This window comes from Oncorhynchus masou, chromosome 10 (genome assembly GCF_036934945.1).
Source record: "Oncorhynchus masou masou isolate Uvic2021 chromosome 10, UVic_Omas_1.1, whole genome shotgun sequence".
Classification (NCBI taxonomy): Eukaryota; Metazoa; Chordata; class Actinopteri; order Salmoniformes; family Salmonidae; genus Oncorhynchus; species Oncorhynchus masou.
In genome coordinates, this window is record NC_088221.1 from 25,124,441 (window position 1) to 25,139,212 (window position 14,772).

General features: G+C 42.9%; 2 protein-coding genes across 2 annotated transcripts in view; one reads left to right on the forward strand and one right to left on the reverse strand.

The window, feature by feature from the left end:
- The window catches only part of LOC135547376 (collagen alpha-2(IV) chain-like), a 113,988-nt gene extending 104,309 nt beyond the window's left edge, over nt 1-9,679 (reverse strand). Inside the window, exons 1-3 of the mRNA XM_064976353.1 lie at nt 9,503-9,679; nt 9,013-9,149; nt 8,865-8,916 (exon numbers count right to left, since the gene is read on the reverse strand). Of these exons, the coding sequence (XP_064832425.1) occupies nt 8,865-8,916; nt 9,013-9,062 (102 nt within the window). The 5' untranslated portion in view covers nt 9,063-9,149; nt 9,503-9,679. The remainder of the gene's footprint in view (nt 1-8,864; nt 8,917-9,012; nt 9,150-9,502) is intronic.
- Nucleotides 9,680-9,777: 98 nt separating this feature from the next.
- The window catches only part of LOC135547377 (collagen alpha-1(IV) chain-like), a 61,808-nt gene continuing 56,813 nt past the window's right edge, over nt 9,778-14,772 (forward strand). The window contains exon 1 of the mRNA XM_064976354.1: nt 9,778-10,008. Within this exon, the coding sequence (XP_064832426.1) occupies nt 9,937-10,008 (72 nt within the window). The 5' untranslated portion in view covers nt 9,778-9,936. The remainder of the gene's footprint in view (nt 10,009-14,772) is intronic.

The following is a 14,772-nucleotide window of genomic DNA, read 5'->3' on the forward strand; positions in this document are numbered from 1 at the left end:
CAGTATGTCGACCAAACATAAGGCCAAAAGCATGACTTTGAGAAAACCCGGCCTACAAGACCCGCTCTCATCACCGCCCTCTCCTGAGTCTGAGGGCCCGGGGACGCACACTTTCCCCTGGGGTGCGGCTTGGCCTGGCGGCACTGAAATGAACATTCTCGAGGCCATCAAACTACTACGCTCTGAGATAGTTGAAATTAAAACACAGGTGGTTGCTACGATTGAGGCCAGAATACAGGAGGTTTCTGATACTTTAAAAGCAGATTTAACCATCCTGCGGAACGAGACTGTGCCAGCAATCACATCACTCAAGACAACAACTGCGTCACGCACTACAACGATTGCAGCACTGGAGACCTCCGCTACTAATGTCTCCGACTTAACTACCTCCCTGGAGGCTGAAGTTAAACGCCTGGCTGCGGATTTGTAGAAGGTGAAGGAGAGCTGTGTGAGTTTAGAGGGATTCTCTCGCCGCAATAATCTGAGACTTGTATCAGTCCTAGAGTCAGTGGAAATGCATCGCGCCACGGATTTAGTTTCAGGGCTGCTGAAGGATGTTCTTGCCTTAGATGAAAAGCCCCTGATTGATCGAGCCCACCGGTCGCTGCGCCCAAAGCCCCGGGATGGGGAGAGGCCCCGTGACATAATTCTTCTAGTGCACTTTTTTCATGAGAAGATGGAGATCCTTCCGACGAGCCCGCAATACCACTCTGAGCTTCCAAGGACAGAGCTTCTCCATCTACCAGGACTACTCCCCCACTGTTTCCAGGCAGCGCGCAGCTTTCGAACAGGCCAAACGAGTACTTCGGGACCATCCAAGTGTGAAGTATGGACTGTGATTCCCGGCCCATTTATGGCTATCTCATGAGGGTAAAGACTACACATTTGAATCTCCGGATGAGGCTATGGCTCACATTCAACGTCACATCAAGAAGTCTTGAACATGCTCACAGTTCAGCAACTGTTGCTTGTGAACTGTGGACAGTAAGTAACCCACCTGTGGTACAATTATATGTTTAGATATAACAGGCTAGTCTTGTATAGTTAGCGAAACCATTCAGGCTTATTTGATGTGATCTAATGTTTTGATCATCTAGTGTGCGTGCCTTACATGCATTGTCATTTTAATTTAATTTTATTGAGGTTTTACTTAACTCCTGTGTTTCTAGGCTGTCTTGCTCACCTATTCAGTTGTTTACACAGTGTCTCAGTAAACTCAAAATATTTTTGGTTATTTATTTACTGCATCCGTTTGCATTGACCCAGTAAACAGTAAATGTCTCCCGAGGCTACACGGTTTTTCAACGTTGCGCACATGTAGTTTTTTGGTATTGGTTGTAAGCTGTCTCAGCGTCAACTAGACTACTATTATAATTACTATTATTTTTGATTGTCTTACTACGATTTCCTTACTTCAAATTAGATTTTTGGCTGAGAGCCTTTATACATTTTATTTATTTTCTCTCTCAATGCCTGTTATAAGACTGGGAATATAATTATATACATCTACAAGTGGTGCTTTTGTCATTCCGTTTGCACAAGGGATTCGCCTTTTTTATTTTTTAAATACATAAAAATCTTTCTTTTTGCTGCTTGATCCACTAACAAAACACGACTTTAAAGAGCAGGACTGTGGGTTTAGGTTTAAGACCGCACTCTCACAGACATACTGTGCGAAGAGAACATGTTCTATTTAGGCCTGTACCTCGTTTGGGGAGGTATTGTCTGGGGTGGGGAGGCAGGTTGAATTGTTCAGTTCTAATGTTGTCATTCTGTCTATTTAGTTTTTTTTCTGTACTTCTTCCAAACATCTACCACGTACATTATTACGATGAGACAAGTTATTCTGGGGGTTTTGAGCGCTCATTGCTTTTCCATTCTATGCTCTAATGACAGGGTTGAATAACGGGAATGCCCAGAGGGGCCGAAATAATGCGATCAAGTACATTTCATGGAACACCAAAGGGCTTAATAACCCGGTGAAGCGTAAGAGTGTGTTGACACACTTAAAGGGTTTGAATGCAAATATTGCATTTCTACAAGAGACTCACTTGAGGACTGGTGAGCATTTTAGGATGCGTAAGGACTGGGTTGGTCAAGTGTTCCACTCGACCTTTCATAGTAAATCAAGAGGTGCTGCTATTCTGGTTGATAAAGCTACTCCCTTTGTAGCTTCTGAGGTTATTGCTGATCCTAAGGGACGATACGTCATAGTAACCGGTAAACTGTTTGCTACCCCTCTTGTTTTGGCTAGTATTTATGCTCCCAATTGGGATGACAAGTTTCATTTCTTCCTTTCTGTCTGCTATTCCCAATTTAGATTCTCATTTGTTGATTTTAGGGGGGGATTTCAACTGTAAAATGTCCCCAGTTCTTGACAGAAGTCCTCACAAACAAATACAGGCCCATCTAAATGTGCACTACTTATTCAATCCTTTCTTCAGAAATATGCTGTGTTTGAGGCCTGGCGTTTCCTACACCCTACAGATAGACAGTACTCCTTTTATTCTCATGTTCATCAAACATACTCCCGGATTGATTACTTCTTTTTGGACAAAAAACTTCTGCCTAACCTTCGGCAGTGTACTTACGAGAGTATTGTTATCTCTGACCATTCACCATTAGTGCTTGAACTAGAGTTTCCCCAGCGACCTCCTATGTGTTATCAATGGCGTCTCAACCCCATTTTACTCTCAGATAAGGAGTTTGTCAATTTCATTTCTTCTGAAATCACCTTATTCCTAGAAACTAATTCAACATCAGGTATGTCCTGCTCTACCATATGGGAGTCTCTCAAAGCATACCCATGTGGCCAAATTAATTCTTATACAGCCAACCAAAACAGAGTTCGCTCTCAGCGACTTCGGGACTTGAGCAAGCCCATAGCCACATTGGATGAGAAGTATGCTACGGACCCTTCCTCTGATCTGCATAAAGAGCGCCAACTACTCCAATCTGAATTTGATGAGCTTTCTACCAGGCACGCTGAACAGTTACTCTTGTGAGCTCGATACAAAGTCTATGAACAAGGCGACAAGGCCAGTAAACTCCTTGCGCATCAGATCCGTAAATCTGAAGCCTCACGTTTAATCCCACAAATAAGGACCCCGTCTGGTGCCACCACAGTTATACATAAAGAGATCAATGATCAATTCAAACAATTTTACTCTGCGCTATACACCTCTGCATCCCCTCAAGACCCTTTGCTGATTGACTCCTTCTTTAATGGCTTGAATATGCCTTCAATTGATACAGACTCCCATGACTGTCTAGAAGAAGAATTTACGCTTGAGGAGATTGCAACAGCAGTGTCCGCAATGAAAAGTGGTAAATCACCGGGTCCGGACGGTTTCCCAACCGAATTTTACAGGACGTTTTCTGGTCTGCTTTGCCCATTCTTGTCTCAACTATTTGCAGAGTGCCTTAATACTTCAAAGCTACCGCCTAGTCTTTATCAGGCTTCAATTTCATTACTATTGAAGAAAAACAAAGACCCCCTGGAATGTGGATCCTATTGCCCAATCTCGCTTTTAAACTGTGATTACAAAATCCTCGCTAAGCTTTTTGCCATCCGTATGGAAGGCTTGCTGCGCCAAGTAATTCACTCTGACCAGACTGGCTTTGTGATAAATAGGCATTTATTTTTCAATATTAGGCGCCTTATGAATATACTGTACTCCCCAGCGTCGGAGGACCCGGAGGTGGTGGTCTCACTTGATGCCGAAAAAGCGTTTGACCGCGTTGAGTGGGATTACCTAACAGCTGCCCTTTATAGACTTGGCTTTGGCCCCAAATTCATTGCGTGGATAAAGATTCTTTATTTTTCCCCCATGGCTTCGGTACGGACTAATAACTTGTCCTCTGACTATTTTCCCTTGCACCGCGGATCCAGACAGGGTTGTCCACTCTCTCCCTTGTCGTTTGCTTTAGCAATCGAGCCTCTCGCCATTGCACTACGCTCTAATGATGCCTTTCAAGGTATAATCAGGGCGGGCTTGGAGCAGAAAGTCTCGCTATATGCTGATGACCTCCTTTTGTTTATCTCCAACCCTGATACCTCATTGCCACTTGCCCTATCTGTTCTTAAAAAGTTTGGATCAATCTCAGGGTACAAGCTGAATCTAGGCAAGCGTGAGCTTTTTCCGGTACACAAGGCTGCTTTAAAGTGCTCTTTTACAAGTTCTCAGTTTAGGATTGTCCGGGATCAATTCACCTACTTGGAAGTAAAAGTGACAAGGAAATATTCTAATTTGTTTCAGGAAAACTTTGTTGCTCTAGCAGACAGTTTGAAACAATCTTTTACTTTTTGGAATTCGCTACCCCTTTCTCTTATCGGAAGGATTAATGTCATTAAAATGAATGTGTTGTCCAAATTTTTACATTTATTTCAATGTTTACCCATTTTTATTCCAAAATCTTTTTTTATTTCACTGGATCAAACATTCATGCATTTTATTTGTGACGGCAAGGTACCACAGATTGGTAGAAAACTTTTACAGAAGCCTAGGTCATTGGGGGGTTTAGCTCTACCAAATTTTCAGACATACTACTGGGCTGCAAATTTCAGAGCCCTTCTGTACTGGCTGCAGACTGATCCTACTGGCCCTAGACCACTCTGGGTCCAGATGGAGTCTGAATCGTGTAAACCTGCAGCACTTTCCTCTGTGTTGTGCTCGTCTCTCCCAGTGTCCCTAGGCAAAAGGTGTGTCAACCCAATTGAAAAACAGTCCAATCAATCAGAACATTTTATTTCCTCCATCTTTGAATGATGGAGCTTTTGGCATTTGGCACGCACTAGGCCTCTCCTCGCTAGCCCAATTATTCTTTGATGATACATTTGCCTCTTTTTCTCAGCTGCAGGAAAAGTTCAATCTCCCCCAATCCCACTTTTTCCGCTATCTCCAGACTAGAAACTTTGTCAGAGCTAACACACCTGGATTTCCCCATAGGCCTGCGAATACAGCTATAGAGAGCATCTTGGAGTTGAACAAGCTTCCTAGGGGCACAGTTTCAGATGTATATGCAATCATTCATGACTTACAGAACCCTTCTTTGGTGCCTTTAAATACTTGATGGGAAAAGGATTTGGGGGAGGAACTTGGGGAAGACGCCTGGGAATCTGTGCTGCACAGGGTGAATTTGTCCTCTTTTAGCACTAGACACAGCCTCATTCAATTCAAGGTGGTTCACCGTATCCACTGGTCGGGGGCCAAACTTGGAAGAATATTCTCTGATTTTGATCCTACCTGTGTCAGATGTAAAGTGGAACCAGCCACACTGTTGCATATGTTTTGGGGCTGTCATAAACTGTCAGGTTTCTGGGAATTAATATTTAAATGTTTCTCTGATATATATGACACTGTTATAGAGCCGTCTCCCCTTACAGCCCTTTTTGGAGTACTGCCCATGGGTACCCCCCTATCAAGAATCCAGTCGGACACTGTTGCTTATAAAACTATTTTAGCTAGACGGCTAATACTACAGAACTGGAAGATGGCAGCTCCCCCATCTTATAAATATTGGGTGAGAGATGTGTTGTGCTCTCTGAAACTAGAAAAAAATCAATTCAATTCACGTGGGAACCCCAAACTGTTTAATGAGGCTTGGGCTCCATTCCGGTCTTACTTTAAACAGTCCATCCTCTGATGGCATTCCAATTAAAACTAAAATAAGTCTGTATTTGACCCCCCTGTGACTTAAGGGTTGGAGGAGCTTCTCTCTGTGTTTTTGCTGGGGGGGCATCAAGGTCCATGTGCTTATTGACTGTGACCCGCGGATGCCTTGTTCATCTTGCCCGGGCAGAGACTGAAGTGTGAGCTTGTTTTCCCCAGTTATTTTTACATTTTGTTCACGCCTACATGAATAATCATTCTATTTTTTTTTATTTTAAAGCACTGTAAACTTTATTTTTGGTCCAGTGGATGGTCGGTCTGTGGCCATGACTGTCTGTGAGCGGTTGCATTTCTCCACCCTTATCCCTTGACTGTTTACAGGAACAATGGTGAGGTGTTTGCTCTGTCCCTGTACTATAGATTGCCCTTTAACCTTTGTATCCTTCTGCCTGGTGTGTTAACTTGTCTAAAGTATGGTATCTTTAAAGCTATTTTTTTATTTGTATTTTTTTTTCTAGTTGAGTATATTATTTATATTGCTTTGTGTTGTCTTGTCTGTGTGTGTGAAAAAAATCCTACAATGTGATTTTTAGGATTTTTCATCTCATTTTGTCTGTCATAGTTGAAGTGTACCTATGATGAAAATTACAGGCCTCTCTCATCTTTTTAAGTGGGAGAACTTGCACTATTGGTGGCTGACTAAATACTTTTTTGCCCCACTGTATATGCTGAGCACTAGTTGGCTGCTTTTCCTTCACTCGGTGGTCCAACTCATCCCAAACCATCTCAATTGGGTTGAGGTCGGGTGATTGTGGAGGCCAGGTCATCTGATGCAGCACTCCATCACTCTCCTTCTTGGTAAAATAGCTCTTACACAGCCTGGAGATGTTTTGGGTCATTGTACTGTTGAAAAACAAATGATAGTCCCACTAAGCGCAAACCAGTCTGGATGGCGTATCGCTGCAGAATGCTGTGCTAGCCATGCTGGTTAAGTGTGCCTTGAATTCTAAATAAATCACAGACAGTGTCACCAGCAAAGCACCCCCACACCATCACACCTCCTCCTCCATGCTTCACGGTGAGAAACACACATGCGGAGATCATCCGTTCACCCACCTCTGCGTCTCACAAAGACACGGCAGTTAGAACCAAAAATCTCACACTAGGACTCATCAGACCAAAGGACAGATTTCCACCGGTCTAATGTCCATTGCTCATGTTTCTTTGCTCAAGCAAGTCTCTTCTTATTATTGTTGTCCTTTGCAGAAATTTGACCATGAAGGCCTGATTCACACAGTCTCCTCTAATCAGTTGATGTTGAGACGTGTCTGTTACTTGAACTCTGTGAAGCATTTAATTGGGCTGCAATTTCTGAGGCTGGTAAATCTAATGAAGTTATCCTCTGCAGCAGAGGGTCTTCCTTTCCTGTGGCGGTTCTCATGAGAGCCAGTTTCATCATAGCGCTTGATGGTTTTTGCGACTGCACTTGAAGAAACTTTAATAGTTCTTGACATTTTCCACATTGACTGACCTTCATGTCTTAAAGTAATGATGGACTGTCTTTTCCCTTTCCTTATTTTAGCTGTTCTTGCCATAATATGGACTTGGTCTTTTACCAAATAGAGATATCTTCTGTATACCACCCCTACCTTGTCACAACACAACTGAGCTAATAAAAACAACTCCGAAAAAAATAAATAACAATGTGCACATTTTATGGACATTTTAAAAAGTGTGTAATTATTACATTTTTATTAATTTGATATTCAAAATGTTTCTAGTAAGTGAATATCTCAGAAATAGATTAGTGAGTTGTCATCATTGTGTATTTTTGTAAACATTAAATAAGAACTTATCAACAAAAAAATTGCCCTACCTCAACTATGTTTTTCACCTATTGTACCCATTGACTGTAATGCCATTTGAAAAAAATATTTACTTCCTGAAGACCACTACAATGGACAACATTCTTTTTCGTAAGACATGTTTTTTCTCTCACCCGAAACACTTTGACTTGTGTTACTTAAAAACAAAAGTGCAAATAGCATTATTTTTTTTTTTGGGGGGGGGTGGTCTCAGGAGGTTATCAAATCTGACTTATCTATGTGGCCTTCAATGGAAATTGTCTTTCTGGGCCGCATTTTGAGCAGTTGAAACCGTGCGTCTCGACTGGAGCCTGCCCCTTGGTTCATGCAGGAACCAATGGCATACTCGAGGGGGGCGTTCCTGCAAATGGAATGCCTATATTCAGGAACGCCCGCAATTGCGGGCTGCAACTATTACCTAGAAATGCTCGAGTTGAGCTGACACGCCCACTGCCCGTAGAAAATCTGCATCCATAACCATAAATGTACATGTGCACACAACTGTCCCCTCAAAACATATTTATTAGCTGAATGTGTGCCTGGAACTTGAACCTATGCGCAATCGGCCTACTGTACCCTCTTACAGGCTGACCACACTGCTCGCGTTGCGTGCCCGAGAGTTGCAAAATACATTTTGAAATCTATGTTATTCAATTATTGCACCCACACTGCTCCCGTGTGCCAACGAGTGTCTGCGTTGCCAAGGGATACAATAGAAATCAGTTCTATTTCTGACGCAGATCGCGCTTTCTGACGCAGATTGCGCTGCAATCCTGCCTCTACCATCTCCTCATTGGTTTATAGAGGCAGGTACCATCTCCTCATTGGTTTCACCCACGTGGGTGACTGAAAGACGAACAAGGTCAGTGGTGGTAATGCACCTCATTTATGAAAGTTGCCAACCGCAATATAAAGTCAAGAGAAGAAAAGGCCTGGAAGGAGGAGAGAAGACTAGAAATGATTCGGTTGACTGTTTTATGTATGGCTTAATTGGCGGAGTAGAGGACCTTGTGCATTTCAGGTAAAATAACAACTCAATGTTTATATCCCAGGACAAATTAGCTAGCAACAGCAAGCTAGCTAAATAGGACAAATTAAATAGCAAGTGCAAGCTAACGAGCTAAATTGCCATAAATGTTTAATGCTTTTCGACCTGTCACCAAATTAATATAATTGGTTCAGAGTTTGTTTTGATATTTTAACCTGCGTGTCGTGATCGCGTTTGGTATAGGGGTACAAAATAAATGTATGCACGATGGCGCATGCGCGCAGCCGGTTTGGGTTCCGTGTTATGCACATGCTTAATAGCGCAATTTAAACCATTCAATGTTAGGTCGACGACTTGTCAACAGTACTGCCCCCAAGATGAGTTGAAAATAAAACTTACTGCGTCAACTCCTGATGCTAGGATGGCCACGGAAAGACATAGAAACAGAAACCTACAAGAAAGGGGAGAGTATTACACATTTAATATACACTTTACACGGACAATTGCTTCACATAACCGGGCCCACTGAGCACACAATGTCACTTACTTCAGGCTCTTCAGTTCAATCCGGTGTCTTGTCTGCATTGTCCCGCTCATCCGAACTTCAAACTTCTTTATTACTGCACCTATCTTCTTCTCCAGGTGCGATTGCCCTAATGCATATCGAGTGGGCCACGAACGAAACTGAGACAAAAAAAATGCAATTTATTTGTTGAACTGGACATTATAAAATTACATTTAGAATATAAAAATGTTTGACACCGTTCGCCCCACGCGTGCGTAAACGTTTGTGAAAGGTACCTATTTTTGGTGGACAATATTATTCAATTTATTTATTTACACATGATATTCATATAAAAATGGATGCAATTAGAAATAGCCTTTAGGAATGGTTGGATTTGGAAAGCGACTTTGTAGGCTTTACGCCTGGGTTGTCATACCCCTGTAGGATATTAACAATGGAAATGACAAAACAACATAAGACCTATAGTCTGTAGCTATTGACTGAGACAACAATTAGCACGAGAAGAACTTACAGTCGTTGTGTGCACTCTTCCTGGGACGTGTTGCGCTGTCGGGGAAGAGTCTCGCAGCAAGAACTCAAATCACCGCACAGTTGTCCCGGTCGCCCGCTCACCACACTATCCTCAAATATACAGACAAAATTACCAAAAGACTGAGGGCAGTCTTTCTCCTAACAGTCAAAAGTTGAAGTGGTCCTTTGTAACAGGGCTGTGTCCGTGCGTATGGGTGAGGGTGGTCGTTAATAGGGGGTGGGGGTGGACGAGAAACAAGAGCAAGTTGCATTGCTCAGAAGCTCACAACGTCTTGGGCAAAGATGCAGCCCAACGCACTGCACATGATCTGCTGGTGATCTACATTCTCCCTGAAGAACAAGAACTTTTCAACAAGTGGTCTTTAGTGGGCATTCGGCACAGTTGTACATACGTTTCCATTGCACCCCATCTCAATGATGGTCCATAGTGGTACGCTGGTTCTGTTGGTGGCTGTATCCTACACTATATTTCGGACAGAGGCTAAGGTAAGGGCAATTTAACCAACTTTTTAAATTAACATGTACAAACTGTATTATGTTACTACTATCTATGTGTCAACTTGAGAAGTAGGCTATAAATTGTGTGTTTAGAGTTTGTCGTTTAATGAGGCACACTCATGGTGAGCTCCATGTCTCTCCAAGACTCAGCAGTGGCCAGTGAGTGCGTGTGTTATGTTGTAAAATGTATTGAAGCTTATCAATTTCTAATATTGCATTATATAGAGCTATGCAGTAGTTGTGAAAATAGCCAAACATTGTCATGTCCAAACTCAGGGTAGGAAATTCTTAGGACTTATCACCATTTATCAGGATCATATTGGACATCCAATGAATGCTTCAGAATTACAATTAAAAACATAGACAGATTTTCTTTTGGATTTTTATGTAAAAGACAAACACAATTTAAATACGTGCTCCGAATATATAAACATATTCATTATATTTTGGTTATTAAAATACTTACATTAGACATCATGATACTCTGAATGTAATTGATTCACTTTCACAATACATGCTGCTCTGACTTATTCTGGCATCCTACCTCCAGAGCAAGGCAGCATGGTCAGTCACAGGGTTTAATGTGGGTCTGAGAATCTCTACAGAGACATTATTCTGTTAAGAGCGTTCTGTTCTGTCTGTTTTTGACAGTAGCTTACATGCAGCTCAGTGACGAGTAAAACTGTATTTCATATTACAGTAAACCTAATGTAATATAAATACGGTATCATTATTTAGATATCAGTCACATTAAAAGATCATTCAAAACGTTCAATAAATAAGCAATGAAATCAGTCAAAGGAAAAAGGGGGAGAAGGGAAATCAATGCATATTTCTTGGATGTTTGCTTTCATTTCGCAGTGTGAGTGAATCTAGCTTGAGATTGGGGTTTTTGCTTGAGTGGTAGGTCTGGTTATATGGTTGACAGTCTGTCTGTGTCCTTTTGTTGTGGCAGGAGAAGGGGTGGGGTCTGGGCTCTCAGCAGTTGGGTAGGGTGGCAGTTAGTTTGGCCGCTGCTGTATCCAGGGTTGGCGAAGGGGTTGATGCTGGGTCTGGTGTTGGGACTGGGCCCCCGAGAACCAGGATCCAGGAAAACAAGGGGCTGCTGCAGGTGCTGGGTCGGGATCTGGGTCTGTAGAGCAGGGGGAAGGACAACCTGAGGAGCAAACAGACACACAAGGAAGCCCTAGACCCAGAGATCAGTGGTGGCATTTCCCTGTGGCCTGCTCTCTCCGGGTGAAGGTCTGATGTTTGGTCTCATCTGGTGGTCTGGTGCTGGTACTGGATATCGGGAACTGGGTTGGTGCTGGTATTGTGACTGGGCCTGCAGAGGGGAGGAAGAACAACCTGATGATGAAGCAGGCACACAAGGTAGCCTACAAGGTAATAGGGACACAGGCACTCCCCTGTGGTCCGCCCAGTCCGGGTGAAGGTCTGATGTTTGGTCCCTCCTCTGCACATTGTCTGGTGGTCTGCTGCTGGGACAGGTACTGGAAACCGGGAACTGGGCAGAGGGGAGGAAGGTCAATGATGGCACTCCCCTGTGGTCTGCCTTCTCCGGGTGAAGGTTAGATGTTTGGTGCTCCGACTGGGCCTCCAGAGGGGAGGAAGGACAAGCTGATGATCAAGCAAGCACACAAGGGAGCCCCTACACCTGGAGGTCAGTGGTGGTACTCCCCTGTGGTCTGCTCCCTCTGGGTGAAGAATAGATGTTTGGTCCTTCCTCTGCGCCTCGTCTGGTGTTTTAGTGCTGGGACTGGTGCTGGATCTGCAGAGGGGAGGAAGGACATCCTCAGAGTGAGCAGACACACCTGGAAGTGTTAGCACAATTCCTGGATGTCTATGGTATCTGCTAGCATGCTAGCAGTTACCACAGACTTACAGTCATTGAGCTACCGCTAGTTAGCAACTTCCTTCAAACTGAATGGAGAGACATAAAAATGGTGTCCACGAGTTCATCTGACTCTGGGGAAGTAGATAAAGGGCCTCATTGCCAACATCCTGAAGTATCCCTTTAACACCTCATTTACATTTTTGATAAGAAGAAATAAGTAAATCTGTCCCACAGATTGATCTCTGTGTGTGTGTGTGTGTGTGTTTGTAGCATGCGTGCATATGGGTTTGTAGCAAGGTTATTATAATTTTGTGATTCAATATTTGTTTTTATTTCTATTAGTTAGATTTGTATTTTAAATGCAGTTGCAGTTAGTTTTCAGATTTGATTTACTAGTTTTTGTTTAGTTTCTTTGTGATACATATATTTAGATTGTTTTTAGTGTTGGGGACAGAAAGTAGCTTATGCGGGGGGGGGGGGGGGGCTAGCAGTCATTTATGCGTTGTAGACCTATAGTTAATTTTTTGGGATGTCACTTCTTGCCACTTGCAGTCAGTTAAAGTAATAAGGTGATGGGCCAGGATCATAGACTTGGATAGATATAACATCTCTGTATCTGTGTCATAATGGCATCTGGGGAGCCATTGAGGTCATCTCATCATGAAATAGTACATTTTCTTCTTCACAAGTAAAATGAATTGGCTGATCCCTCCTGATGACCCATCTGTCACCACTCATGCCAACCAGGTCATCAGGAGGGATCAGCCAATGATCTGCCAAAAACACAGACTTTTGGTCACTATAGGACTCCACACAACTCCATGGCCAGGACATAGGTTTGGTTAGGTTTAAATTATAAAGCAATCTTAATGTGACTTGGATTGAAAGGATAAGTGCCTAGACTGGTGCAAGAAATATGGTGCAAGGAAACTCTTTGCCCATGTTTACACCAATCCAATGCTTTTTTAAACGTTGGTAGTAGATGTAAGAATAATCAGGTTCAACAAATGAAGTCATGGCACATTTAACATGTTTCTGTAATATTAATCATGTATCACTGACTAACCTCTTCGGGTTAATAACAACAGCTGCAGCAAAAACATAATCAACGCAACACTTCTTCACAAATCTATCACCAGCCAGCTTGTGTGTGTGTTTTCTGTTCAACCAAACAAGATTTTCTGGTTTATCTTCAAGCAGACCCTGAGTTCCAGAGAGGTGGTCCTTTGTTTTCTCAAGACTGATGACAGGCTGAATATTCCCTCCACAAACACTTGGGATGACCTCAGACACAATATTCAATATTGTGAATATTTGGTGCGAGGAAGCTATAATTCTAAATAACTGTGGTCGAGATGCTTGCTGAATTCAACGTGCTGACATCTTGCGGGATTCCTGCTGCTTTCACGGCTGTACTCTCTGATTTGCTAAAGTGCACAAGACTCTGCTTCCCTCATCAGTGGCTCCATCTCTGTTGAGCGAAGTGCCAGAGACGCACTTGGGTCAGAGACGCACATCAGACAGATTGAAGTTGGTCGGTGTAGATTGTGAACGGCTTCAGCAACTTCACAAGCTGCGCTAGCTTAGCCGAGTCGCTGATCAGCAAGTTGGTCGGAGTGGATTGCGAACAGCTCTAGCAGCTTCTCAAGTTGCTCTAGCTTGGCCCAGTTGCGCTCTGTGCTCACCCTCTGATTTCTTTCCTGTTAGCTAGAGATGGCGATGCACAAGCTAGACCAATTTGAAACAACAGCATCTACTGATCACATCAAAAAATATATACCTGCAATAGAGCATGTTGGGAAATATGATAATGATTGCTTTTGGCTTAACACTGGTTATTAACACTAACACATTGGTTATTTTACACAAATGAGTGTTAACTTACACTTACAGAGTTAATTTAACACCTGAAACTAAAAATGTTACACTGAAAACTTTCCCAGAAATACTCATGTTGGAATTCTGGTCTGTGATTGAGAACGACTGATAAACAGAGAAGAGAGGGAGGAAGAAGAGTAAGAGGGGAGCTTGGAGAAAAAAATAATCAAATCAAATTTTATTTGTCACATACACATGGTTAGCAGATGTTAATGCGAGTGTAGCGAAATGCTAGAAGTTTCCTATGAGCCTAAAAAAATATCTAGAGAATTAATGAGTTAGAGCTGATGTACTTGCTAGTTAAGTGAATGAACCGCAAAACCACAACTAACCACAAAGCATACCATGCTAATATGGGCCTTTTTAAATCGGTGTGTGTGTGTGTGTGTGTTTGGAAGGAGGACAGTAGGACATCGTACATCTGGACAGACTACCCCCCAGAGATTTAGAGGGCTGAGGAGAGGGGTGGCGAAAGGAAAGGGGAAGGAAAAGTGAACGTGGGTGTGAGAAAAAACATTTGGCAGAACGTTTTGTGTTCTGTTGAATTTGATAGTGTTGCTGATTGGATGACACCATGGGAATCGAGAAAGAAAGAGCTAGAAAGAGTGAGGGAGAGAGTGAAGAGTTGCAACATTTTCTGCTCATCTGGATCTGCAGTATGGATTTACGTAAAGTGTTCCGACCCACCCGCGGGAGCTGTGTTTGGATCAACAGCAGGAAGCTTGTGATCCCGGCAGATGTTCCCTCCATACGCCCGTCGAGAATAACATATTCAATAGATAAACAGATTTCTGCCTGAGGAACATTGGGCCTTTCAAAACAATTACGTATTTAGGATGCTCTATTTCGGGGTTGAAAAAAACCAACCTGGCCTGAAATATTGTGCCATAAGATTGTCTTTCTCTCACATGTGTGTCCTGCCTTTAGGTTAATGTAAGTCCTGTGATACTGGTCAGTGGCTTGGCTGTACTCCAGCTGTGTTCTTTTTTCCTGCGTGTGTTTATCGCTTGTTTCTTGAGAGGGAAAAGACCTTGCTACTT